The sequence below is a fragment of the Leptosomus discolor genome, chromosome 11, assembly GCF_034619465.1.
Source record: "Leptosomus discolor isolate bLepDis1 chromosome 11, bLepDis1.hap2, whole genome shotgun sequence".
Lineage (NCBI taxonomy): Eukaryota > Metazoa > Chordata > Aves > Leptosomiformes > Leptosomidae > Leptosomus > Leptosomus discolor.
Window position 1 is genome coordinate 19808331 of NC_141401.1, and position 27912 is coordinate 19836242.

General features: G+C 40.4%; 1 protein-coding gene across 1 annotated transcript in view; it reads left to right on the forward strand.

Annotated features, from left to right (window-relative positions):
* TLN2 (talin 2) overlaps positions 1–27912 on the forward strand; it is a 113786-nt gene that overhangs the window by 43908 nt on the left and 41966 nt on the right. Inside the window, exons 26-41 of the mRNA XM_086471830.1 lie at positions 1990–2198; positions 3079–3198; positions 4179–4376; positions 6528–6667; positions 10748–10841; positions 13826–13915; positions 15084–15206; positions 16492–16635; positions 16794–16955; positions 17913–18053; positions 19229–19410; positions 20482–20614; positions 22190–22291; positions 25043–25213; positions 26249–26395; positions 27248–27349. Coding sequence (XP_086327956.1) covers positions 1990–2198; positions 3079–3198; positions 4179–4376; positions 6528–6667; positions 10748–10841; positions 13826–13915; positions 15084–15206; positions 16492–16635; positions 16794–16955; positions 17913–18053; positions 19229–19410; positions 20482–20614; positions 22190–22291; positions 25043–25213; positions 26249–26395; positions 27248–27349 — 2258 coding nt within the window. The remainder of the gene's footprint in view (positions 1–1989; positions 2199–3078; positions 3199–4178; positions 4377–6527; positions 6668–10747; positions 10842–13825; positions 13916–15083; positions 15207–16491; positions 16636–16793; positions 16956–17912; positions 18054–19228; positions 19411–20481; positions 20615–22189; positions 22292–25042; positions 25214–26248; positions 26396–27247; positions 27350–27912) is intronic.

A 27912-nucleotide genomic window follows, 5' to 3' on the forward strand; every position in this document is an offset into this window, starting at 1 on the left:
TTGAGTTAAAGCCAACAGGGAATGTGGGCACACAGATTCTGCAATTTGTTTTGTACCTGTACTTTTATAATCCGGAAACACCTTAATGAGGAAAACACTCCTTGGAAGAGAGAAAAAGGGTTTACTCTTAGAGTGTAAAACGTTTGGACTCCTTATTTCTGTAAGAAAAGAAAAGCTGTTGATGCAAATTCTACTCTAGGATTTTTTTTAATATTACTGATAAATGCATTATATGAATTACCAGTTCATTGGTGATAATTGCATTAGGGTTACATAACTTACGGCTGCTTTCATTTGAAGCAGGTGTAATTGCATTAAGATGGCTTGTGTTTCTATCACGTGGTTATGCAGAAGTTAGCACTGGGTATCTGATGAAGGAATACAGATACTTGCAGCTTATATTGAATAATTAAATCTAGTAGCTCTGTTAACATCAGGCTGTAAGAGCTGTTTGGTTGGGAAATCCTACAAAGTAATGAGTTCCTTTTCAAAGCTCATATAACTGTTTTCTACCTCATACTGTCTTCTCATGCAGAAACTGGTGTGTGCTCAAGGAAGCACTGAGTGCAGGTGTTAAGACATTCTGCTGTTTCTCTGTGATAAAAATTCCTTATGGCTTATATTCACTATTTAATAATTCCCTCTTGTCTGCAACTGTCACAGTGAGTTTCTTTTCGCTTTGTACCGAAAGTCATTGTAGAGGATGAAAGCTGCACCAAACTGAGAGCAAAACAATCAGACCTTTTTATTTTGTGGTGCTGTGATAAATTAAGTCAAACTTAAAAGGTTCTTACTGGTACTCTAAATAAAGGAGATAAACCAAGGGTATTTTTACTGAAATTTTCTTTAAATTAAGAATGCAGAAAGCTCTCTGGTTTGTCAAATAGGAAGGATGTAACTGTTTCTCTGCCTAGGTTGGCTTTCTTTTGACATATAATGTCACTTGCTTTTCATTATCTTCTAAAGTTTCTGCATTTAAAAGTGTTCAGCTGACCAGAAGAGGAAGGTGTTAAAAAGCACTGGTGTTAATGTGCTAACATGGCTACTTTGTGGGTGGTACTTGGTTGTGATGTCCCAGCTTTCTACACATTTCCAATAGGGACGTTAGAACATTCTAACTATTTTTAATGCCCAAATGTGGATAACCAAGAGGTCTTGTAGAGGTCTTGTGAACCTTTTTCTGTAGCTTTCTTTTGGTAGCAATAGCATGATTTTAACATTTTTACTCAAAATATACCACCTACTATGTTGTCTACTAGACTATGTGCTAATTAAGGTCTCTTAGAAGACTATTTTATATTGGTTTTCTTTAAGGCCTGAATTCAATTTCAAAAATAGAAGAACAGGACCGTTATTCATAGCTGTGCACCATAGCTCTAGAGCTGATGGATGTCCTATAATGTCAGCCAGACAGACCATAGCAACTTAATTTCATGACATCCTTTCTGTGACTTCATTCTATTATTTTTGTACTCACAGTGATGTTAGGTTATATCAAGTTGTGTCATCTCTGATGATCTCTTTAAGTTTTTTTTCAATTGCTTGAACTTAAGCTATTGCTGTGTTTATTTTCTAAAAAATCCAAAATTGTGTTTTCAGAAGCAGCAGAGATGCTGTGGCTCTGAAGTCATGTATACTGTTCTTGCAGACAATCACTTTCCCCCATAGCTTGGAGTATGAGTTTTTCCTCATTTTCAGGTTTTAGATTTTCTTCTTTTTCAGTGCTTCACTAAGATTTAGGCACTGATGTAGAGCTGTGCCCAGAATGTGGTCTTTGGAGTATACCTACTGTATGGCTTCACTACAGGCATTTCTCTATTTAAGGGATGCTGTGTATTTCAAATATGTTCATGTTTGAAGATTTTCTTTTAAAGTGCATTTGCAATGTTATTTTGCAATGGGATCATTATCTGCAAATTCATCTGTCATAAAATAGAAAGATCATCTTAAAGGGTAACTAATAGAATCCTTGATGAAATCTGGACATAGGAGTTGCTGCCAGAGAAACTGCTCAGGCTTTGAAGACTTTGGCTCAGGCAGCACGAGGGGTTGCAGCATCTACTACCGACCCTGTGGCAGCACATGCAATGTTGGATTCAGCAAGGGATGTCATGGAAGGCTCTGCTATGCTTATTCAGGAGGCGAAGCAGGCCCTGGCTGCACCAGGGGATGCAGACAGTCAGCAGAGATTAGCCCAGGTAAGTTGTGACTTGAGCAGCTACATGAATTGTTAAACACCAGGTGAAATTGCTTAGAACGCAGCATTAAATAATGAGAGAGAACAACAGAAAATAAGGCCACAAGGAATGTCAGCTTTCTGTTCCTTCCAGCAACTCTCAGATAGTAACATCATGCTTATGTTAAACAGTGCAGATGAAGTATGATATTTTAGTCATCTTTTAGAAAAATAAATTTATACGAAGATGCAGTTAAGTGCTTTTACCCAAAACATACTTGAGCAAGCTGCTTGACTGCAAAAATGAAACAACTGTTTAACTGATTGTTATTAAATGAAGGATCTGTATTCATGTTTTATTCAAAAAGTGAATGAACGTTTTCTGCATGTATGGCACCACTGCTTTTGAAGACTTTAAGGAGTAATAGTAATTATAGTAATTATATATATATTATATATAATAGTAATAATGATTTTTTACTTATTTGAAAAGTTCTATAAATGGCCTATAATTTAAATAATTTCTTACGAGGAGAGATTTGTTTTAGTCAGGACTTCGAAAAAAGTATCATGCAAAGGATGTCTGTGATTAGTATATGGTTACCCTCAGGGGCATTCCCTTATCTGCAGTGCTGCAGCCTTATCCCGGGTGCCAGGAGCAGTTGTGCAGCTGCCTGCCAACACTATCCTATCAAATGGGTGAGCATAAATAATTGATGGGTGGGCATAAATAATGGCTGCTGCTAGAATACATGTGAGCAAACCAAGAAAGTCACAAGCCTCAAAAGTGGTGTTGTTAAGAGTCAGAATGTGTGAATTGCTGGCTACACAACATGCCTCCTGTTAGATAAATGAGCACTTAAGCCATTCTTGGCATGGATGGGTTTGTTGATCTGTTGTAGGTGGCAAAAGCCGTGTCTCACTCCTTGAATAACTGCGTGAATTGTCTGCCTGGACAAAAGGATGTGGATGTGGCCTTGAAGAGTATTGGGGAGTCTAGCAAGAAGCTCCTTGTTGATTCGGTGAGATGTCTTTTAATATAGAAATAAATTTCAGAGAACTGAAAAGCAGATTAGGGTTCCCCATAAGTTTTGTTTAAGTTTATGCAACTTGAAGTAGCTGCTACTTTGGCTGAAATGCTGTTGTTCTAGTTTATGGGAAAGGTGAAATGTGTCTGTGGCTTGTGAAGGCGATATTAAAACTGTCATAGATCACCGTTAGTTGGGTTTTTTTGAAAATGCCAAATGTGACTTAACATTTTGAAGAATACGAAAATAAAAAAATTGTAATGCATCTGTCACCTAGAAGTGATTTGTTCAGTTTAAGGAGCATTGTGGTCAGTCAAAAAAATGTTTGGTGTATCTGTGGTCATTTTGTGCAAGGAGAAGAATTGTTATAATTCTGTTTAACTGCATCAATGTCAAAAAGCCCCCTTTGTGCACTGGTAATTTGCTGGAAGGTTATATGGTTTGAACAACTTTCTTCTGCACCTACCAGTGATCCTGCTACCCTGTGAATGAAGGAGGAATTGTCTTTTGATATGTTTGTGCAATGACTTTGTAGGTCAGGAGTTCAGAGTCATTGTGAAGAGCTGCCAATATTTGTGTAGTGTTCTGGAAAGCTTGTTTGTGGAAATGAATGATGACTTGGAGATGAAAATTCTCCAACTCTTGCCACTGAGTTCATCACTTCCAATTTCATAGTTGAACCATAAAATGGCTATCATCATCCCTGTCCCTTGAAAGGCTTACATACTTGTCTGTCCCTTGAACAAAACAGCAGGACTAAGGTCATTGTATAGATTTTTGTTGAGAGCTGTCCCATAGTTGGACTACTCTGCATTCAGAACTGAATCACTAGCAGTCCAGTTCTCTGTTCTAGCTTGTACATGAAGCTCGCTACTGTATTGCATGTAGTGTTCTTGATTTGTGTTGAACTTTCCAGTTGTGAAGGGCTGGTGTGACGTGACAGTCAATAAAATACAGCACATGGTCTCTTACAGCTACCTCCAAGTTCTAAGTCATTTCAAGAAGCTCAGAGTGAGCTGAACCAGGCAGCCGCAGACCTGAATCAGTCAGCAGGAGAAGTTGTCCATGCTACACGGGGCCAAAGTGGGGAACTGGCTGCAGCCTCTGGAAAATTCAGTGATGATTTTGATGAATTTCTTGATGCTGGTATTGAAATGGCTGGCCAAGCGCAAGTACGTTTTTTGTCTTGCTAATTGGGACAAAGGAATATTTTGGGCATAGTGTCTTGCAATGCAGTATCTTGGTTATCTAGCAGCACAGTACAATGTGCTAGTGTGAGCCTCTCCAAATATGATAGGTGATATTTGTTATGAAACAGTCATCTGTAACTGGTTGTCTAGAGTGAAGTCAACTCTGCAATTGCGTTTCATGCAGGATACTGGTATTTGTTCATGTGCCTAGTCAGAAATATGACTTTGTACTCTGGTCTAGTTTGGGCTGTTGACTGATTTGAGCTGTATATCTGAAGGTACAAAGGTGTGCTGCTGAACCTCTCAAAGCTTATGGGAAGGTTTGCTTCTATTTTGGTAGAACTACCATGGAGCATAATTGGTGAACACTGTTCGAGATTTAGCACCTTTCTTTGCTAATTTTCAAATGCTTTAAGTAGAGAGAGGAAAAGATGCATTTAAAATCCAGACTTGATATTGCTCTATAGTGCATCCTGCTGTGGACCTGCTACAGAGTGGAGCGAGCATTTGAAGAGGGCTGGCTAAAATGCCATGAATCTGACAGCAAGCACTTGGAGTTCTGTTTAGTGATTTAAAATGTAACAGTTTGTTACCAAGTTCATTAGAATAAATCAGGAATGTTGTCACGTATGACCTAGCACATTCCTGGTAGTGTAGGTACTCATTTGAAGTTGGAGATATCTCCTTCATTTTATCTTACTGAGTTTAGGTGTACTGAATTACACTAATCAGTCATTTGGAGATGATTTAGCATAACAAATGTCAGCATCTAAAAAAGGGTCATGTACTAGGAGAGCTAGGAGGCCTTGCAGAAAAAAGAATCTGCAGACTGTTTTGCCCTAGTTAATAAGAGGAACTTATAAACCTGAGAAATTACTGCCAAAAGAAAACTAGCCGGAAAGTCTTGAGTGTTCCACTCCCTTGTAGTCATTTCAGAAGTGTCTCTCTAGAGTGCATGCTTTGTAGCTAGAGCTGAGTAGAGAGATGGGACAATAGCTGCTGATTATTCTCCATCAAATCTTAATTATTCAGGTTTCAGACCCATTACTTGAGCTAGGCACCAAATATCAGCCGATTCTCTGAAACTGAGTAGGAGTTAGGTACCTGACTATCTTTTTAGACATGGGCCTTATTTACTTTTAAATGTTTTGTTTGAAGCAATTCAGTGAAGGTAAAGGTAGAAATGATACTGCAAATAGCTACTTGCAAAGAGAATTCTGGCTGCTGCTGACCTTGTGGCCCTTGCAGATTTGCTGATCCTGCTGACATAGGGGATAATAACCATCTTAGGTTAATGGCTGACCTTTTCAAGATATAATGCCTTCTGTCTGCATCTAGTTATTTGGCCTGAACAGAATCAATACCAGGTATTTTGGATGGCCAGCAAAATGTTGAGGCAGGGAGGAGGCAGAATATAAATATAGACTAAAAGCTATTCATGTCAGCTGAGTAACATGCAACCTCTTTACATTAAACCTGAACAGACTGTTAGAAACAACAGGTTCACTTCTATTGACCATTGACAGAAGAATCTAGTCACAGCTATTTGCTGTGATAATGCAGTACTTCACTGTAATTGTATGTATACACAACATTTTCTTTTTCAAGCAATGGCTTAAAATAAGTAATAGAACATCCAAGTCAGATTGTTTACCAACGTAGGCATATAGAAACGTATTTTTGGGGATAGAGGACTTTCTGGAGGGATCTTTCTGTGTGAGTAATCCCAGTTAGATGCAAGAGAGCCTGTGGGTTACAGAGGGTGCTAGAATACAGAGTGTACACTGACTGAATAATGTGGATCAGTTGTGCCAGGCAGAGACACATGAGAGTCTTGACAACAAAAGCGTTGTTCAACAAGTAGAAAAGTTTCTCCATTGCTCATTTGAGAATACTGCCATTGTTAGAAACCAAGCTATTTGTTATATGGCTTTCTTTTTCTGTTATGTGAGTGGGGCTTGAGGCACCTGTCTGGGTGAACAGAGGCTTTGGTCCATGTCCTTGACCGGACCATGGTCCTCTGCATGTCACCGGTTTCAGATGGATAAACAAACTGGGTTTCCAAATGTGGCTTTAGCATGCTCTCTTTGTTGCAAACTCTGCACTTAATTTTATGCTACTGCGGCTTTCCAGACTAAAGAGGACCAGATTCAAGTAATAGGTAACCTCAAGAGCATCTCTATGGCTTCCAGCAAGCTGTTACTAGCTGCCAAGTCTCTGTCTGTTGATCCTGGGGCTCCTAATGCCAAGAACCTCTTAGCAGCAGCAGCAAGGTAAGGATGTGTTGCTTGCTTTACGTTTTCATAAGGTATTCGCTTTTCTCTGTGATATTTATTGTATGTTTACATATTCTTCTCCTACTGACAGTTAACTGAGGGATTGGAACCTGCAGTTCTATTTAAATGAAAGCAGGCCAGAGGAAAACTGCTTATTTTGGAGTAGTTCCTTAACTGGCATAACTTGTTATCCTTGGTGGAAATAAAAACCGGAAGTTGAAGAGTTGGCCTGGTTTTTGAAAGGGACTCATGTGTTTTACCTACTGGTTTTGTATCATCTGTGTTCTGACAAAGCAGTAGCTAACAGTAAGCCTCTCAGTCCCTATATTGAATAATGTTCTTATATAGAATTGAATTAAGTTGAATTGAATTGAATCCCTATATGGAATAGTGTTCTTATCTAGAATGTGCTTAAAAATCATGTTGTGGCAACCTACCACCAACAGTGTGTATGAACAAGAACACTCAAAAGGGTTAGATGCTATGTTTATTTGGTGGAAGATACCCTTACTTTAAGGATTCCGTCAACCACACCCTGGATTTCATCTTGTGGACCCTGTTTCTCAGCCAAGGTGCTCAGTGTTTATATGAAAAATAACACTGCATTTCAGTGTTTGACTGGATAATTACCTCTTCGTCACTTATGTCGAATTCTTTTCACTTTTTTTTTTCCAAATTAACCTTTTATTTGGTTATCTAATTTGTAAATGGAATGTTCAGCTATCAAACTGGAAGGGGACTGCTGAAGGACAGATAGATATCACGGCTTGAAATGCCAACATTTAATCAGATGAATGTCTGAGGTGGTGTGGCTGTGACTTAGAACATTGTCTTCCAAAATGTTTACACTCACAAAGATTAGCCTAGAGAGGAAGTAAGTGAAGACTGTTACTTCCTTGGGGATAATGTAGTTGATGTTTGTCCTGGACCTTGGAATCATGCCTTTCTAATAGAAATAGCTTTATTTTTTTTAAAGTAAATGCGTTCCTTTAATAAAGGACTTCTTTAAGTAAAGTTATGCTATTTTATTTGGTAAGATTTGTAAAAATAAATAAATAAATAAATACTCTGACATCCATCTTGTCTCCCTGGAAATAAGTAGTTTATAGGAAAATTGTAGGTGATCAAAGACACGCTGCTTAAAAGTGAAGATGTAGTGTGAGCTTTTGTTACTGATGCAGCATCAGACTGGTACAGATTTCTATTTTAGGCTTGGAGCATTCCTGTTTGGAGCGTAGGGGAAGTTAGTGTCCCCAGTTAGTTGTTAGTTTCTGCCAGGCCAGTATTCCACCTGTAGAAGCATGTAATAAAAAAAGGGAGACAAGCCATGTAGGGTCTTTGGATCTTCTATTTTGCTGTGCTGTTAGCATCTGTGTCTGCATGTATAAGGCTTTACATAGGCATCAGATAACCATGAAAAGTAAATACGGTACCAGTTCTCAGTTTGTGTTCAAGGTGCTAAACAGACACTGTATTTCCCTTCTCCCATCCTCCATGGTTGCTTGGGACAAGCTTGTCAGGGCTCTGTTCTCTTTCCCTGCTATGATACCGTCAGTGTCAAGTATTTTTACTTTCCCTTTTTTCATGAAAATGAAAGAAGAGGCACAGCTTCCTTTGCTTCCTGCTTATAAGGTGGCTTATCTTGTCGTTTTTCTCTCATCTTCTACAGTACTGTGATTCATCTTCTTGTATTTTCTTTCCTTCCCTCTTTGTTCCAGCTGTATTAGACACTCCAACTTTTTCAGTAGCTTTGGCCTCCTCGTGGGGGCATTTTTCTTGACTTCCTCTGACAGTCTCATAGGACTGCAACAGTGGCTGAGTTCCCTGCAGGATCTGAGTATTTATGTGCTATATTTAATGAAAAAAAATGTGGCCTTTAGAGTCCTGGAAGTCCTCTTCCACTCTGGGGTTGGTGTTTGAGGGGCCACCTTCCTGTTTCTGCTGCTTCCAAACAGTTTTAAAAGTAATGCTTGTACATAGGTGTATTCCTGGATACAGGTACCTGGTGTGTAGTAATGACATTTATAAGACCCCATTTCATCCTCTTCAAAGCTGGTAATTCTAGTCTATTATGAAGTCTGGGATTTTTTCTTTAGTCACTGATATTCTCTGAGTCAATGGGCATTGTCTCTCTCAGATTAAAATCAACAGCGGGCAGGATATTTTTGCATGGAGTTTCTCTGGGAGTGAACAGAACCTTCCATTTTTGCCCTCTATTCATATGTCTGTATGCAATAACATTTTTCTGATGCGTAGAAATCACTGACGTTCAGGAGGCTGAGAATCCATTATGTTGGTGAAGCCACACACGTTGTTTCTCAGAGGTAAATAGTAATTGTAAAAACAATTGTATGTACACACACATGTTGACTCGGGATATCAATGATAAAAGGATATCAAAGAAAAAAAAAACCAAATTTGGTAACAGACTATATAAATATATAGCAGGACTAAGTGTGTAAATACAGTATGTCAGACAGGATGCAAGACATGTATATGTAACAGTCCTAAAAGGCAGAGGAACCTGGGGGAAAAACGGCTCCGCAAGGACACAAGAGCTACTGAAAAGGGTAGGAGTCTCAGTTAAACGTGTCTATTAGTTTCCACTCTTTTTGCCCTGGAATTAAGCATAAAACCTGGTGTATATGTGATAAGCACATCCTGTTTCCTTTGGTAACAAAGTGATACCATCCGTCTAGGTAATCATGTTACTGATATTACCAATCATGTTATCAAGTGCCAGTTATGTTAGAGAGAAAAATAATCCAAATGTCATGCAGTTTTCAAAGCCAGAGGGGAGCATATTCTCCATGCACTCCCATTTCACTCATTTTCTAATCTGCCATGAGAAACAACATAAAACCAATTGCATTCCACTGTAATGTCACAGTACAAGCTAAGTTTTTGCAAATCGGTGACAACATGCCTGGCTATAGAAAATGGTCTTTGATTAATAACAACGAACAGCACACTTCCTCCTGCAAAGCCTCTTCTTCTAGAAGCTGCTTTCCTGGGTGGTTAGCTATTAGTCTAAAGTGAATGTAGTTATAATGAACTTCTCTTAATATCAGAGCATTCATCAGAAACACAAATAGTGACTACTGTGTATCAGATTCAGCCTGTGTTCAAGAGCATCAGAACTGTGAACTCCCATAGAAATGTAATGCAAAAATATAATGTTCTTTTTGGATTTAAACCTGAGAGCTGATGCATCTTGACTCAGAGAATGTTAATGATTAGTTAAAGGGGAAAAAAAAAACCCAAACAAAAAAACCCAAATAACTTGATAACAGACTATAGAAATATATAGCAGGATTATGTGTGTGTTTGTAACATAGTATGTCAGACAAGACACAAGCCTTTGCTAGCAAAGGGTGTATAATACTACTTCCATTCAAGCATTTTTTTACAATACTGGCCACCTGTTTCTGTGTCCTTTAATAAGACTTCTGGGGTGCTAGTTGAGAAATGATTACGTTACTATTGGGCCTGAAGAAGTGCTGAAGTACCTTTTGGCAACTAAGTTACGTCACTATGCTAGTGTAGTGGGTTGACCCTGGCCCTGGTGCCAGATGTTCTGCCCTTTCTCACCAATGTTTTTGCAGAGGTGCCACCAGCTTGGCTGCTGGGCTCAGCTGTGTCCTGTGATGGGTCTGTTGGAGCTGTCTAGAACGAGCTGTGCCTGGCATGGGGCAGCCCCTGGCCTCTGCTCACAGAGGCCACCCCAGCAGCCAAAACCTTACCACAGACACTCAGTACACTTGTTGCTGTGAGATGAAGATTCTGTTTCTTCTGGACTAACTTCTCAATTGTTTACGCTGAATGTATAGATTTTCAGGTGTGGATCACCATCAAATGCTTTAGTGAGAATGTTTTTGCTTCTATGGAACTTGTTAAAGAAGAGATTTCTAGGAGAAGTGCTTAACATATAGTTAATCCCCGAACACTGAAAAGAAAAAATATAGTAGAACATCAAAGTTCTATCTTTATGCAGTGTACAGTTAATGAAACAAAAGTTTTAATAAGAGGAATAGTTTAACTTTAAAACATACTTTTTTTTCCTCCTACTCTTCCTAGAGCTGTGACTGAGAGTATCAACCAGCTCATCACGCTGTGCACCCAGCAAGCTCCCGGGCAGAAGGAATGTGATAATGCACTCAGAGAACTGGAGGTATTACAACATTTCAAAAGTTCTTACAAATAAAAATGGGTCCCAATTGTTTGTTTCTGTTGTTTTCTTTGTCTGATTAGCTGGTGTCATTGCCTTCTCACTTGATAACTGTGGCAGGGGTTTTAGTTGCATAGGAGGTAAGCATAGAACCTCTGCGAACATCTTGCAGTTTTGGCCAGAATGAAATTTGCTGCCCTGTCCCCATCTCCTCTCCCCTGCCCCCCCAAAAGGTACAGTTTAGTCCTTATTATTTGTACTTACCATGAATTAAGGAAGAGTCATGATGAGTTGGACATTCCCAGTACCAGCAGTGCCCTGGAAGGAGCTGCAGTATCTTGATTTTTCTGCTTGTAGAATGTTGTTAACTGACATCCCACTTTAGGATGACATTTACCGTCTTATACCCTACCATTTCTTAGTGTAGATCTTTGCCTTGTATCTGCTTTGCCACAGCCAAGCTGATGTGACATATGTGTCAATACAGGTTTTGGCAAGGTACAGTCTTGTTCATGAGTGAAATGTTTGGCTGGCTAAATAGTGGGTAGCAGGGCAGTTGAAAGACCTAATTCTAAGGTTGTTCACTGCTCACACACAGCTGCTTACAATAGTAGGAAATAGCATCTTTTTTATTAAACTAAATGTTTGTTGTTTGCTGTCAAGGTCAGAACATCAAGGGAGGACTGGCCCGTGTAGAAAGCATAAAACACTTTTAAGCTTTTTATTTCTACTCCTTGGTATCAAAAAGATACAGAGGTCATTGCAGTGCATCCCAGGATATTGTGAGCTTTTTTTAATATGCAAGTCCACTGTCATCATCCCAAAATATTGCTAGGAGCTTGTCTAGGAGCTGCATTATACTTCTGAATTGTTAGCTTCCTGAGCTTAGAGGTGTTCTCCCCTTGGTTAAAGTGAGTGGAGGCAAGTCCAAATAATAGAAAGAAAAAACTGGAAATTGGGCCAGAATGTAATAGCTGAAATCAATGCAGAGTATAGGGGTGGAGCAAGCAGGGGGAACGAAGCGCCATTTCTCAGGACTTCCTGAAAGACTAAGGGGGAGAGGTCTGCAGAATAGCAGGGATGTGAAAGATGAGAATTCCCAGCTAAGGAGCCACAGAAAACTGAGAGGTTAGGGGGCAAATGTAAGGCGGAACAGCCTTAAAAAGCCATTGCAGAGCGCTCTGTGTCAATAGCATGGCTTGCATGGATTGGAAGCAGAGCCCGCGAAGGGCAGAAGGAAGATCTGTGTCATCTTGAACTTCAGGAAACACTTGGCTGAGAGGGACAGTTAGCAAGAAAAGCCTGGCTGTATGGAATTAGATTAGTTTCTGAGAAAAGGGAAACTGAGGCAAAACCACGCAGTCCTGAAACCAGACTGGAGACTGGTATCAAAGTGACCTGAGGAACCTATCAAATTTTTGGGAAAGCATTTTTAGCAGTCGTAACTTTCAATTTCTCTTTACAGTGATTAAGCTCTTACCTCTTCCCTTCATTTCCCCAATTCATCACCTACTATTTCTGGTCTTCCCAAGGCTTCTTAAAAGTACTAAAGAGTGTTGTTTCTGTAGAAACAGAGGATCTCAGCTTGGATTTCTTAGGCTCTCTGTATGCTCTGTAGTCTTCACTGGAGACTCTGGAAAACTGTTTTTAGAGGGGACCTTACTGTATGACCTCCAATGAGGTAGCTAAACTTGCCCAGAATTTCAGCTGAAAGGATTAACAAAGGTGTTATAGTAACAGAAAATACGTGTCAGCGGGAAGTTTGTGCTGGCTTGTCGTTTGCTGTTCTGTTTCCTTATGTTCCAAGGGCTTCTGTCTCCATAGTAGTGTAAGTGCTGCAGGAACATTGTTTGCTTTACACATGGGTATTTATAGATGGAGCACAACCGTGAAGAGTTGCTGCAACGTCTGTGAGAACTGAGGAGGAGATGAGAGGCAACTGGGAACTTTTCTAGATGTGACGACTTCTTTACACCACTTTGCTCTCACAGTTTAATTGCTGTACAGCTTTAAGTTAGGCTGTAGCTTTTAAAAAGCAATAGCTGAGTTGTTAAAAATTTTGGAGGTGTATCTTAACGTTAGGAGTTTAGTTATGAGAAAAGTCTAAGGGTTTAAAATCACACCTAGGTTTCCTTCAGATGGAAGGCAAACGTCAGATACAGATGTTGGTACCTTTCTATACTTACTGATTTCACTTTCATCAGAAAGATTAAAAAGCTTCTCTGCTTGATATTTGGCAGAAAGTAGTCTTCCTCCAAACTTGGAAAAAGGCATATTGCAGATTTTTTACATATAAAATAATTAGTCTGCTGCATTTTGCAGCTTTTTACAAGTTTCATTATCTAAATGCATTGATTTTTCTGAATGAATATGTGACTGACACTCACGTTGTTATTTCCAGGAATCGGAATCACCTCAGAAAAAGAAGTTATACCCAACTAGTACATGTAGTTTTCTGACAGAGGGAGCTGTGTTGGTGGAATCTGTTGACAGTAGTAAGAGGCAGGCAGGTGGTTGACTTGCACTTAGTTTGGTAGCTCTTTGCGTCTCTAGACAGTACTCAACACATGGTAGCTGGTTTTCCCATCACTTTTGTAATTTATGAAACTTCATTTATGAAACTTCAGGTAGTGCTGAAAATACGTATTAGACTGACAACTGACAGAAAACCACGTGTCAGCCGAGCAGTGCTCACTGACCATAAATCACTCATCACAGAAACAAGGTAAATCACATTAGCCTATACTTCCAGCAGATTCGTAGTGCATGAATGTGTGGTTACCACAGGTCAGTTAATGTAGGGTAGCATTTAATGTGTAGCAGACTCATCTGTATGTGAGCCCTCAGTGAGCGTGTAGTTTTGTTTGCTTGCTGGAGACAAAGTTATAAGATTACACTGGTATTAACAGGATAGTTGTGATGGTCTATGTTCTTCTCAGCGCAGTATTTCAGGCTCTGTCAATAATCAGTCTCTTTCATTATTTCAGACAGTTAAGGGAATGCTGGATAACCCCAATGAACCTGTGAGCGATCTCTCCTATTTTGATTGTATTGAGGGCGTAATGGAAAACTCAAAGGTAATTTCCTTTTCCAACCTCTGTGCCAATTGTAAAGTGTGTTTTGATGTTTCCACAAATATATCCACAAATATATCCACAAACCAGAAGTTTCCACATATGTATCAAACATGATAGAAACACAGCACAGTGTTTGTAGCTAAAATGTATGCTGCGTTCCTACTCAGCCTGAGGTAGGTCTCTTACAGGTAATTTCAGGTTTTGGTCACTCAGATGTTTTGCCTTGGTAAGAAATTTTTAAGTATCTGGTATGTAATGCTGTTAAACTTTCTCCCTCTTTCCCTTCCTTTGCTGTGCATTAGACAGCATGTCATACTTTCATGATATATTTTGACTGCAGCTATGTTGAAACAGCCCAAAGCATAAATGGGAGTCTTGGCAATGAAATACAGTTGTATGGTTCTGTGCCAAACAGCTTAGAGCAATGTCTGAGCAGTTCAGCTGTTCTAGCACATCAGAAAATCTGTGTAAAATCTCTTAAGTTATTTTTAAACATACCATGCTATACGTCTTTCTTTGAAGCTTTGCTTTTAGTGTCCTTATTTGATATGTTGGAATTGTCTCATATCCTTCCTTCTTTAGAAAAAAAAGAAAGTACTGAATGGGTGTGCATGTCATCTTGCATGTAATGCCCTACTGCAGTCAGACCTTATTTTGAATTTTAAAAGAAAATAAACTCAATTCAGTGGGAGGCACTGTGGAAATTAATGTATGTTCTGACATTCAAATGGTTCCAGCAGACTAGATGCAATTTGATTTTCACTGAGTTTCAGTGAGTTTGGGGGCAAAGAAGATCCCAGATATGTTGACAGCAGCCGCAGGATTGGCGGTTGTGTTCGGCAATCTGTGCAACATACCTAGCGTCAGGCCAGCTGTGATGACTAGTGGGTGACAGCAAAAATAATGAGGGTTAATTCTGTATCCTCGCAGTCACTTGCGCTGTAAGTGTGTTTGTTTGGCACTGTCAATCCTGAGTTGATCTGCATGTCTTACCGCTTAACGCCATGCAGAGGGATGTGCCCAATTCAGTGGAGTCGTTAACTAGCTAAAATTTCTGGAAGCCAGGTCAGAGGTTTGTGGGCTGGAACTGGCTCAAGGTCTGGAGTCATTTGCCTTTGAGTGGCAGGGAAGCATATTGGGAAGGTAACTTTGTTTTTTAATTTCTGAGGTTCTTGGAGAATCAATGGCGGGCATTTCCCAGAATGCAAAAACTGGGGATCTCTTAGTCTTTGGAGAATGTGTTGGAGTTGCATCCAAGGCTCTTTGTGGCCTCACAGAGGCAGCAGCTCAGGTAAGCTACTAAAATCTGTAAAGCAAGTATATGTTTTTATTTTTTTAGCAAGCTCATGTTGTGGGTGTGTAAACCTGAGCTTCACGTTCTCGTGGCCAAACAAATGATGACCTTGTACTATGCGGCGTGCTCTGTGTAGATCCACATAAACTATGCATGCATGGCTGTACATTGCAGAAGCAGCAGAGTGCAATAACATGCATATTTTGTAAGGAAGGGAAATGACATCAAGAAGGAAACTTTTCTGAGGATAAAGCAAGTGTCAAAGCTGCAGCATACGGAATTCAGGTTTGCAGCTCAAGCTCTGAACTATTGCATCATAGAAAAGTACACAAAAACCAGCCACAGTTAAAATGAATGAATCAAGTTTGGTTTAGTTTGTAAAAATTCATAAGGAGCACTACTAATTTCAGACATTTAAAATAATAAGCAACATGTTTCAGCTATTCAGATACTTTTGGAATAACTGAAATTCTAAAGCTACTACAACAAAATAGTCTGGAACTGGTTACTGTGGTTTCACTGACCTGATAACTGGATGACTTGAACTCTTAAGAGCTGATACAGCCTCTTCAGTGAAGGATTTGGCTGTCGGGGACCATGCTCTGCATCCAGAAACCACTTCTTGATTTCCGCAAATATGGAATATCTCAGTACAGATTTAATCTCCTTTACACGTAACCCTGCATTGCCTTACTGGCATATCAAGGTGACAGATAATTGTATCTATAATGGAGATTCATCAGACGTGGTTTTGACAGTTCAGACAATTCCTCCTTGTTGAGAGGCATTGAACTTTTATTTAGTTGAGAATAAGTTTGACCATCAGACATCTTGAGCTGCAGTGGGACCAGCAACCACAGACTTGATGGGTCCTACACTCAGCGGTAGTGCATTTGCTGTGGGTTGGACTTCTACTCAGCCTTGACAAAAACCCTCACCACCTCCAACTGTGTCTAATCCAGTAAATAATTTGCTGATGCTTATGACCATTAAAGCTCTTTCCATTGGCTATGCAAGTGAAAAATAACATTTCCAGGAATATCAGCTGCTTAAACAGTGGACAGTTTTGACTAAATAAATTTCACAAGTGTAGCCGTAAGGTTTCGTGGTTTCAGAGGATTCTGGAGATTTATTGCTAAAAAGATGGTAATAGTACTTCACAGTATGATTTCTGGATAATTTCTCATCACCGTGTGCTATAACGTATGGCAAGCTTATCAGAGAACCAAGATGGATTTAGCATTGTTTCTTAGGGTTGTTTTCTTCCTTTCTGTCTTTCTAGGCTGCTTACCTGGTTGGCATCTCGGATCCAAACAGTCAGGCTGGCCAGCAGGGTCTTGTTGACCCAATTCAATTTGCCAGAGCCAATCAAGCAATCCAGATGGCTTGCCAGAATTTGGTAGATCCAGCAAGCAGCCCATCACAGGTGATTCCAGAGGCTTAGAGTGAGACTGTCATTGTGACCAGGCAAAGGAGTTCTGGTTTGAAACTGTTGTATGGCTTTCAGCTGTGTGCAGAGCTGGAGTGTAGTAACTGTCTTGCCCCTTTGACAGTCTGCTTGTTTTGTGCCATCTATTTTCACAGGTGTTATCAGCTGCCACAATTGTGGCCAAACATACTTCTGCTTTGTGCAATGCTTGCCGCATTGCTTCCTCAAAGACAGCAAATCCCGTTGCCAAGAGACACTTTGTGCAGTCTGCCAAGGAAGTTGCAAACAGCACTGCTAACCTGGTTAAAACTATCAAGGTACAAATGCTGCTTAGTTGTGCTTCCTTCTTCCTTTGTGTTTTTGGTTTGTTTTTTTTTTCCTGTTGAGACAGAATCAGAACAGTTAGAAGTATCTTTTTACCTTCTGTGATATATATGGTTTAAGAAATGATTAATTATATTTTAGAAGACTTGCACTGGAAAACAGGTTTCAGTGGTACAACTCTGCTGTAGTCAAGATGGAAAGAGTTGGGCAGTATCAGTATTAGGAGAGGCAGCTGGCCAATCCAGTATCAGACACCTCTGTGTTGATGTGTTTAATAAGCTTGCACCATCAGAATAATTTGCAAACAACAGAACATGAAGGTTTTAAATGGTGTTACGTTGCTCAATATACAAAGGTTTGTGGAGGTATTTCTGGCAGCCTTACCATATTTATAAGAGAAAACTAAAGAAACAAATAATACTGGGAAGCAAACAGAAGCCATTTATATTGGTGCTGTTTAATAGTCTCCTATTAATAGTAATCTTTTATTTTCCGGATCCCTGTCTGCAGTTTGCAGTTTGGCAGGAGGTAGTTTTTCCTCATGCAAGCAGAAATAATACTTGTTAAGCTGTAGAAGCCATTAGCTGATATGCTACTGAAATTATGATATGCTACTGAAAGTCTTTTAAAATAATTTTGCTCTTCAGGCTGAAAGTTTCTATTACATTACACAGAAGGTCCTTCGTGTTGAAATCTTACCTATGAGATTATGAAAGAGATCAGTTGACTTGTGTGAAAATGAGAGCAGTTTTAAGTTTAGGGTCAATAACCAGCTAAAGAAGTGCACGCACGCTTAAAGGATCACATTCTTTGCATCAGCCTGTTTTCTGGAGGAACTTTCAAATGTTATAAACACACAACAGTTTAAAACTATGAAGAATTAAACCGTATTCCTTCAATTTTGCAAAGAGACCCGTTCAGACAGAACTCAATCATGATTTAATTTCCAGGCCCTGGATGGTGATTTCTCTGAAGAGAACCGCAACAAGTGCAGAATTGCTACTGCACCTTTGATAGAGGCTGTGGAAAATCTGACAGCATTTGCTTCAAATCCAGAATTTGTCAGCATCCCTGCACAGATCAGCACTGAGGTAAGGCAGGATGTTCCACTTCCACCCTCAAAAAGTCAAAAATGTTGAATTAATCATGTGTCGGAGGAGAGGAAGTGGGTGTAGAGACCTGACCCTGAAATGTCTCTCTGTATTCCTGGGTGTTCATAGGGCATTCTGCTGTCTCGCTTAACCTCTGACCTTGAATTTTGCAGCAGTAGGATAAAATTAGTTAGGCTACAGTTCAGCACTGCCGGTCTCTTGTTAATGAAGTGATACGGTACAGGTGACTCGCACGCCTTGTTAGCTGGATTCTTCCGTGTGGTAAAGTAATACATATCCCTTTTTCCCTCAAGAGCAGCTTTTACAAATTGAACCTAATTCGTTCTGAAAAGGATTGAAGGGGCATTGCTTGGGTTTTTCCCTTCCAAAAATGATGTGGTCATGATGACAAAAAGCAGGTTTCTGGCAAGAATAACTTTCTGTGGGCCTTCTGTACTTTTTTTCCCCGAGTTCCCCGTCCTCAACCCCAGTAACTACAGCAGAGTAGTATTCAAAGTAACTAATAAAGGGTTTTTTCGGGGGGGGGGGTGTTAGTAAAATAGATCCTTTAACCTTCATAAAAGCTTTGAAGTAGAGGTCATGTATTCTTACTGACTTTGTCAACTGCTCCTTCCTGCTTTTGGGAGCCTCTGTTCCAGCTGGTGGTATCAGATGATGCAGTAACTGTTGCAGTCTTAAAGTTGTAAGGCTGTAACTGAAATCTAAGCCTGTCCTCCAGGCCTGTGGTACCTGGGTTTACCAGAATACCGGTGATAAAATAGGTATAGAGATGATAACCCAATTAGAGTGTTGTAGCCCAACTAATTCCCAGGAAAAGAGCACGCTTGGTTGGATCTTGCGAGTTTTGTGACAAATAAAGTTTATTTTAAGTGGTATCTCTATAGTCTACAATTGTTTTCTCCTGTTTCTCAGCTGGATGGTGCCGTTCTGAAGTGCAAAGTGTTTCTTAAGTACGTTACAGAGAAAACTGTTAGACTGCGATGGTTTTAGTACTATTTCTGTGTTGACTATCCGTGAATATGATAGTATGATACAGGAAATGATAATGCCGTTTTAATGCTGTTAATTAAACAGATTTTTGGGAGCAGAAAGTGTGGACAAACTCAAATAATTATTTAAATGTTCTTTGTGTTCTTGTGCCTTTCTGGCCACAGGGATCACGAGCACAGGAACCAATTCTAGTTTCTGCTAAAACAATGTTGGAAAGCTCATCTTTATTGATCAAAACTGCTCGTTCTCTGGCTATAAATCCAAAAGACCCTCCTACGTGGTCTGTACTTGCTGGGCATTCCCATACTGTCTCAGATTCTATCAAGAGTCTTATCACCTCTATCAGGTATGTCTCTTGTAGTAACAAAATTGTAGTAATAATTTAGCAGCCATTTGTAAAGAATAATATTGTATGGCTGTTAGCACTGTCATGTTTTTCACTAATGGAAATTACTTATTCTGTGATGCACAATATGTGCCCGTTTACACTCTGTGTAGGTGATGACTGCAGCACTCTGCAGTATAGGGTTGTTCTGTGTTTGTGTTCTGTTCCCTTTCCCTGGCTCCACCTTCAATTTAGTTTAAGGTGAATGTAATGGAGAATGCTGTAGAATTTTAAAAAAGCATAGCTATATTACCTCCATCCAGATCTCGTACCAACATACAGTACATGGAAAAAAGCATATTTTTTTTCAGGTGGATCAGACAGTATAAATTACCTTTGCTATCTGTTCTTTTCTATAGTGTTCTCTGTTCAGTTGCAAGAATGCTGTAGCAACAAATGAATATTCTTTGGTTTTTGGACTAAACCTGTTTGTCCCTTTCTTAAAAAAAATAAATATGTTAAATTATGGTTCTATACTTAATCTCAATATTGATTAAATCAAAATGGTATGAAAACAATGAACTAAGGAGTGTTTACAGTTCTGTGATCTTTGATCATGGTTATACTGACTGCAAATCAGGCAAAGTAGTTGGAAACCAACCTTTGTTAAAAGGCACGTGGGACTGAATGTTACACCTAGTACTAAGGAATTGTTTTAAGACATTTGGTCGCACCGTACGGAAATGTGAATATTTTTGCCTGGTGTCTGTTGCGTTTTCGTATTGACCTTCATTGTTGGGCCAGTCTGGCCATCCAAAGGAGGTTGAATTTGCATTTTTCTTCTGAGGCAACAAGTTTTTTTTCCATCTAATCATTGAGAGGAGCAATGTGTGTGTGTGTATAAAAGTGTGCAGAGTACTCTGTACCTATATCGAAATCCCAAAGGTAGAAGAAAGCTAACTGTTGTTCTTGTTGCTCTCCTCCCACATGCTTTACGTACTGTCAGGTGATGAAGTATACCTGTACTTCATGGATCCATGAAAGAGCCCGCCTCCTTCCCGCCATGCGCAGCTTACTATCTCTGTCTTTCAGGGACAAGGCCCCAGGCCAGCGAGAATGTGATTTCTCCATTGATGGGATCAACAGATGCATCAGAGACATTGAGCAAGCCTCTCTTGCAGCCGTCAGTCAGAGTCTGGCCACCAGGGATGACATCTCAGTTGAGGTAAGGGAGGTAGCACAGGCGCAGAGTAACACTGAGCAGCCTCACTTAGCCCTGCTGCTTTTCTGTCCATTTGAAGATTTGGAGCTGAGTGCTTGGCACAATCTACTACCAGTGAGGGGAGAAGCATTCTTACTGGAATCTTTCTAGGCAAAAATCATGTGCTGGCCAAAGAGTGTCACTTCTGGAAAGATACCAAAATCACCATGCAAAAGTAGGGGTGAAAGTACTTATTTTTAACCACAGCCCACGTGTTACTCTGAATTCCTGTGCTGATGTGACCAGCTGATAGTGTTTGTCTGGTGCCTTGCCATGTGAAGGTTAGGAAGTTTCTGAAACTAATCTATTACTAGAAGTCCGGTGATGTAAATGTCGATATCATTTTTCTTAATGCCTATTTTCTCTTTAAATAAGTGAAATCTGGAGTTGATGTTGATATGTTCTCATTAAAAAAAGCTTACTTCCGTGCCCACGGCACCCCATGGTAACACAGACAAATCCTATTTCAGCTTTTATCTCATTGAGGAAGGTCTGTCATGGCCAGACTGCCTAGAAAAGTCAGCAACTCATGATCAGATTCTCAGCTTGGTATTTAGTAGTACTATTGCTTCCTGGTATTATATGTCTATTTGTGTATTCCAGTGGTTTCCTTGGGCTGTAGCACTGGATGCTAGAAACATCTCAGACTAAATGAAGCTATACAAAAGAACTTATTACAGGAAATATGTCATAGATATAATTCTTTTCTGTTTAAATGATGAAGTCATCTTGGATGCTGTGTCAAACTGAAATGAATGTTACTGAAGGTGGCAGTTATTTATAAAGCAATACAGAAATGTAACGAAGTGCAAAAATAGTATTTATTTTCCCTTGCCTTTCATGAGAGTGAGCTAAATCCTGGTAAGACATTAAGTGCCTCTGAGTTAAAAGCCAGTAATAAGCTTTTCTTAGCTCCTGTCTTGCAGACAGTATTCAGGAGGTCAGTCCTCATCTCTGTCCCTCAGAGCTGTCGTATCTTTCCTTTGTCTTTCCTTATTTTCCTTATTGGTGAATTTCTCCTGCGAGCTTCAAAGTTTACAGCAGAGCTTTTTGCTCTCGTGCTGTATTGTCTGCTTTGAAGAATGTTTATTCATATTTAAATCGGAGCTCCTGTGGTTTCTCTGATCGGTGCAGTGATTCTAAATCTCTGGCAGGGCAAGAATAGTTGGGGCAGGGCGGTTTGTCACATTGCAGTGAGAAAGGACACCTACTCCCAAGTATGCTACTATCAGCTGGAGTAGGAGGGAGCCATCTTCTCCACTCTCTACCCAGACTTGCCATATAGATCTAAAGAGCAGCAGGCCTATCTTAGGGTTCTGGTTGTTGAAACAGCATAAAGGAGAAGAAAGGAGCAAGTACATAAAGAAAGCAGACAGCATGGATTTCTGCATCCTGTTGTGTCGTGGATCATTTGAACAGCGTTCTGAATATGTCGGTTGGTCTGAGGGTGATAGGTATGGTCTATGGTATGATGTAGGTATGGTACAACTTGATAAAAGAACAGTTGTGACAGTAAGTGACTATTTCTCTTTACGTTAGGCTCTACAGGAGCAGCTGACATCGGTCGTCCAGGAAATTGGTCACCTCATTGATCCCATAGCCACTGCAGCTCGGGGAGAGGCAGCTCAGCTTGGGCACAAGGTACTGTCCTACCATGACGAAGGTATTTCAAATCTTGGACAGCTGTACATTAGGGAAGATCATGATTTAGTAGCTTTTTCACTTCCTGTGAAAGAGCAGAAGAAAGCATATGGAAGGAGGAAAGATCTGTGATTTCCAAATACACTTGGAGCTGAGACCAAATGAACCTGTTCATATTTTGGGCCATAGGAAAGATATTTTCAATGAGGTTTTTTGTAAGGGGCAGGTTTGCGGAGAAAGGACAAATGAAGAAAGGGGAGGGAAAAGCAAAGATGGAAGGGCAGAGCACAACATTATAGGTCTCCCTATGTCTGGCTGTTGCAGCCAGCAGCTGTACATATGCGTAGGTTCTTGTGTCTCTTGTGCTGTATTAAAGGGGCCCATCACACTCCAGGCCCATTCGTCAGGTCGCAGAGTTAAGTTTTAATATGTATGTGTAGCAGAATTGGGCGAATTGAAGAAGTCTGGCAAAGGTTTGTCAGATCCTCCCCTGATCTGAGGTCTTTGCGTAAAGCACACTACTCCATTTCTTGGCCAGTTCATGATGAAGCGAGGAGGGAAGCGTGGGATACACACTGAGGTTACCTCTGGTCTATGGAGGCCCGTCTCCTGAAGTGGCTTCTGTAGTCCGAGGAGAGGGAGGTTTCTAGTGTGGTTTCAAAGGAGGAGTGTGAGGTGCCTGCTTTCCACCTTCTGAGCGAGGCACTCTGTCTCCACTGATGATAGAGAAAGCTGTATTAGGAGAAAATTTATGAACCATGAACTGTGAACTCATGAAATAAGCTGAGTTTCAGTCCTTGCTGCAAATTTTTAGGCATTGTAGGGGAAGAGAAGCTTATAACAACCTTGCAATCTATTGTAAGTGTTGTATAGACACGTCCCTCTGTTATGTGGAGCGTGAGTATGGTAGAAGTTGTGCTTACTAGATCTCTGTCTAAAAATGAAACGTTACAACACATGTACCAGAAGTGTGTGTTATTTACTGTGCTTATTACAAGATTTTAGTAGTTTCTCAGATAGTAATTACTCATCCTAGAGAAAAACAAATACACGTTTTCTGTGTCAGTGCATTTAATACTGGAAAGGAATGACTGTTAGTGTGAGAGCTCTTCCAGAGCTGTACCTGAGTAACTCTGTTTAGCTTTAGATAACCATCAAATATTTCATAACGTCTCAACTATTTGCAGTTTTGAGTCTCAGTTTACCTAGCCCTTTGAGGTACACAACAAATCAGGATCACTAAGATGTAGGTAGGTAGGGAGTCACATTCCTCCTTCTGCTTGTTAGGTAAATGTTGACCAAAGTTGACAGCACTTTTCTTAAGCCTGTTTCTCCTGCTGAATACAGAAGAAACGGTTCCTGCCGTTTACTTTGACACAGTTTAAAAGACCTTATATTTGTGAGGTAATTCCTGTTATTGAGGTTTTATTCCACACCCCCCCCCACTTTAATCCTCTGAGAAACAAAATAGAAAAAGAAGTCTAAGTCTTAAAATTTTATTGGCTCTTAGCTATCCACATAGTCATTTAGATGGGGTTCACCTCTCAGTATCTTTTCCTGCACATGAGGCACTGCTGTTTTTCTTCCCTGTGCAGCCTTCAAAAGCTGCTTATCGCCCCAGCAAACATGGGCACACTTGAACTTCTGAGGCCTCAGGTGTACCAGGTGGTGCCGCAGTGGGCTATTTGTGCGTGTTCTGAGGAGTGATCAGCCCAAAGCAGTACCTGAGTTTTGCATCCAGTAAAAACTGTAAAAGCAGAGTCTCATGGATTTCTGATGGGAGCCAAATGCTGTTGTGGATTTGTAGATGTGTCAGATGACAGGTAGACTGTAAAAATATTAATTCATATAAAAATACTTTATTATTTTCTTAGCCTACACATATAGCCAAAAGCAAACGTTTCCTCAGAACAAGTGTAAATCAGATAAGAAACTGAGGACAACAGAGAGACTGACTCCGCATATTTCTGAAGACTGAAATACAGCAACAGAAGCTGCTAGCAGAGCTGTGGCTTTAGACATTCCCAACGCTGTATTGAGCCCAAGTAATTGAGGGGAAAATGCAGCATGCTTGGTCTGTGTAGCATGTCTGTTCCTATTGGCCTATACCAGCCACTGGTTGCAGACTAGCACTTAACCACTAGTCTCCTTTTTGGCAGCAAGAAACACTGCAGGGTTGGGCTGCGTGGCCATCTTGGGGAACTGTTCATGCATCAGGAGTGATGAACCATGTCTAGAGGTAATGTTAGCACTTGTGCCCACTCTGTCCTACACAGCGGAGAACCGTCCAAGTCTGCACTGGGATCTGATGGAGAGGGGTGGAGAGGTTAGAGAGGGAAGGCTGTGAACCGAAGCAGTCCCTGAGGTGAACAGAGCAGTCCAAATCCAGTGCGGTCCCATTTGTTACCTGTTGTCTGCAACGAAGCTTGAGAAGTTCCTCCCTTGCATGGAGGAAACACTTGCCATGGATGCTCCGAAGTAGTGTGCAGCTCCTGTGGCACTTTGAAAATTATTTCGTGTGACCTCAAGGGATTGCGTGCATCTGAGGGAGGAGACATGTGGTTTTTATCAAGGGATTTGAAGGTGAGGGGAGACAGAATCACACGGGCCCATAATACAAATAAACACTGTACAGTGCAGAAGTACTTTGGGCTAAGCCACGGCCTGATGGTAATCAAGGAATATGGTTCCTTTCAGTTACACCTGAGAAATGGGATTAATGGCTTTCTGTGCTTGTTCTGGCTTTCTTAGGTAACACAGCTGGCAAGTTACTTTGAACCCTTGGTTTTAGCTGCAGTTGGCGTGGCATCCAAAACACTAGATCATCAGCAACAGATGACTGTTTTGGACCAGAGCAAAACACTAGCAGAATCTGCCCTACAGATGTTATATGCCGCCAAAGAAGGGGGAGGAAACCCCAAGGTATGGTTACCATGTGTAACTAAGGGATTGTTGGAGAGGGATGAGGGGCGAGAGGGGGCGGGCAAGGGGAGAGGGCAAAGGTAGTACCTACCTACTGCACGGCTGGGGATACGTTTGCAGTGAAAATGCTGTCGACAGCTCTCCTGACACCTCCCATTGGGGACTGGAAACGCTTGTTGAAGACGGGATTCCAGCCCGGCTCTCGGCATCCTCACAAGGGACACAAAGTCAGGGTGTGACAGCAAGTATCTGCGCGCTACTGCAGAGACCAACAGCGCGCCCGTGTAGTCCAGCCGTCGTCGGGTGGCGCCTCTTCCTCTGGCACTATTCCCATGCCTTTCTCGGAGGGGCGCTTGCATCCTCTGGTTTGGACATTCTTTTGTGTCGTTTTGGGGTTTTGTTGTTGTTGTGTTTGTTCTAGGATTTAGGCTGGTTTTGTTCTTTTTTCTGTTACGAGTTTTTCATTAATATACAAGTGGTTTTTTTGAAGTAGGTTTTTGATTGGAGATAGAGGATTTTTTGAGTTTGGTATTTGTTTTCATTTACTGCTTTAGAAAAAGCATTGTTGTGAAATAATTCTTTAGAAGTGTCCTTTGTTACAGTCTTTTTTAGTGATATTACATGGCTGTGACGTTTTTCTTTTCCCTTATGTGGCAGGCTCTTTCTCTTGTTCATATGTCTACCTGGGGGTTTTTTGAGCATTTTGGTTTGGTACAGAAGTAGACTGATGCACTGTACAGTGTTATTTTTGCCTTCACTTATCTTTGTTGCTTCTGTTACATACAAGTCATTTTCATCATTTTTCCTAGAAAATGTCCTGTTCCTGTTCTCAGCTATTTGCATTCAACATTGTGTTTTGTTGTCTAAGCAAGATTTGTTCTGTCAGCGTTGCTATTAGATTTAGCTTCTCATGTTTGACCTGAAAGGGATTTTCAGAGCTGTATTGTCTCCGTTAATTACGCTTTTGATTCACACATTGATTTGTGCACAGACTGCTCTGTGATGATCTCTGTTTTCTCATTTCCTCACTTTCAGGCATCCCATACTCATGATGCAATCACTGAGGCCGCTCAGCTGATGAAAGAGGCTGTGGATGATATCATGGTTACGTTAAACGAAGCTGCAAGTGAAGTAGGCATGGTTGGAGGTATGGTAGACTCAATAGCAGAGGCAGTGAGCAAGGTGAGCACAGAAATACAGACCCCCTTTTTGTTTTGAGCTTGGAAGCTGATCCACTTTGCAGGGGGTTGGAAGAGCTGTTGGTGATTCACATCAGTGGTGGCTGCTAACTGGCACGCTATGACAGGAACCGTAAAGATTCTTTGATTTTTGCAGATTGTGAAACCAAACTGATGCAGGCGATGCGCTCACGTTAACAACTTACACAGCACCTGTCGGTAGAATTTTTATTTAGTAATATGCCAGTATTTAACTATGATCTTAGGTCAATTGGCCTTTTATTTTTGCTTCCTTTTCCTGCTTGTCTTTCATGTTAGTCTCCTAAGTGATCAGCAGTCCAAACTTGAGGCAAACTGCTTTCAGAGATGATGATGTCAAAGCCTGAAGTGCTCTGCTAACTCCTTGTGAAGTATTCTACTGAAAATGTTTAGTAGTTGTAAAATGTAAATGATTTTAATCCTAATAATTGGCTTTTCCTGTCTCCAGTTAAAGGTGTGCAGGATTGAAGCCTTTACCACGTAAAGGAATCTTTATCTTCTTGCAGGAACATTTTATTTCATAATTGTTGTAGTTCTCAGCTGATATAGAAAGGAACGTGCACGTGGTTTCACCTTGCGTGATGAGTTGACCTTGCACTCAAAAACTCTGCACTGTAAATCATCTGCATCTTCCGTGATAACTTGAACGTCTTTACTGAGCTTCTCCATAGATCCTGGTGCGCTGTCTTCACTTGAATATTTTGAGAGAGAGGAGATTATAAAAATGAATAGATAATACAATTTCATTATTATGTGTAAGGAATACTATTGCTTATGACCTTATTCTTTCTGCCATATTTTTTCTTCTTTCTTGCAGCTGGATGAAGGTACACCTCCAGATCCCAAGGGAACATTTGTTGATTATCAGACCACTGTGGTGAAATATTCTAAAGCCATTGCTGTAACAGCACAAGAAATGGTAAGATACTTGGTTAGAACTAAGTACAAATGCTTCTGCATACATAAGGAACATGGAATGATTTGCACAGTGTTGTGAAACTCTTTATAACGCTAATTTTCAATAAACTTATCTCTTCAGGGGTAATGGAGCAAAGAAAGTGATGATTTTGTCAGTCAGTTTAACTCTTGGATCTTAGTGGCGTGATCGTAGGGGTGACCCTCTACAGGAGGAGTGTTGAATTGTGTTGTGGCTCTTCTGCACAAAAACTTTTTATTTGGCTCATTTTATATGAGAAATAAAAGGAAAACTTCACCTACACACTTTTTCATCAGCCTGTTTAATTGTCACTGAAATACCACCTTATGTTTATTGATGACTTCTGGTTACCCTTTCATACTTATCATTTAATTTAGCTTGTGAAATAATGTCAATATTTTCAGACCCCTGTAATACTTATGAACGAATGCAGATCAACATCTCAAATTGCTCTTTTCGTGCATTTCTGTGATTCAGCTGAGTTTCACAACAGAAAAAAGGACACTTGTTGAATTGAGATTTTCTTAAGTCATGTTTCACAATAA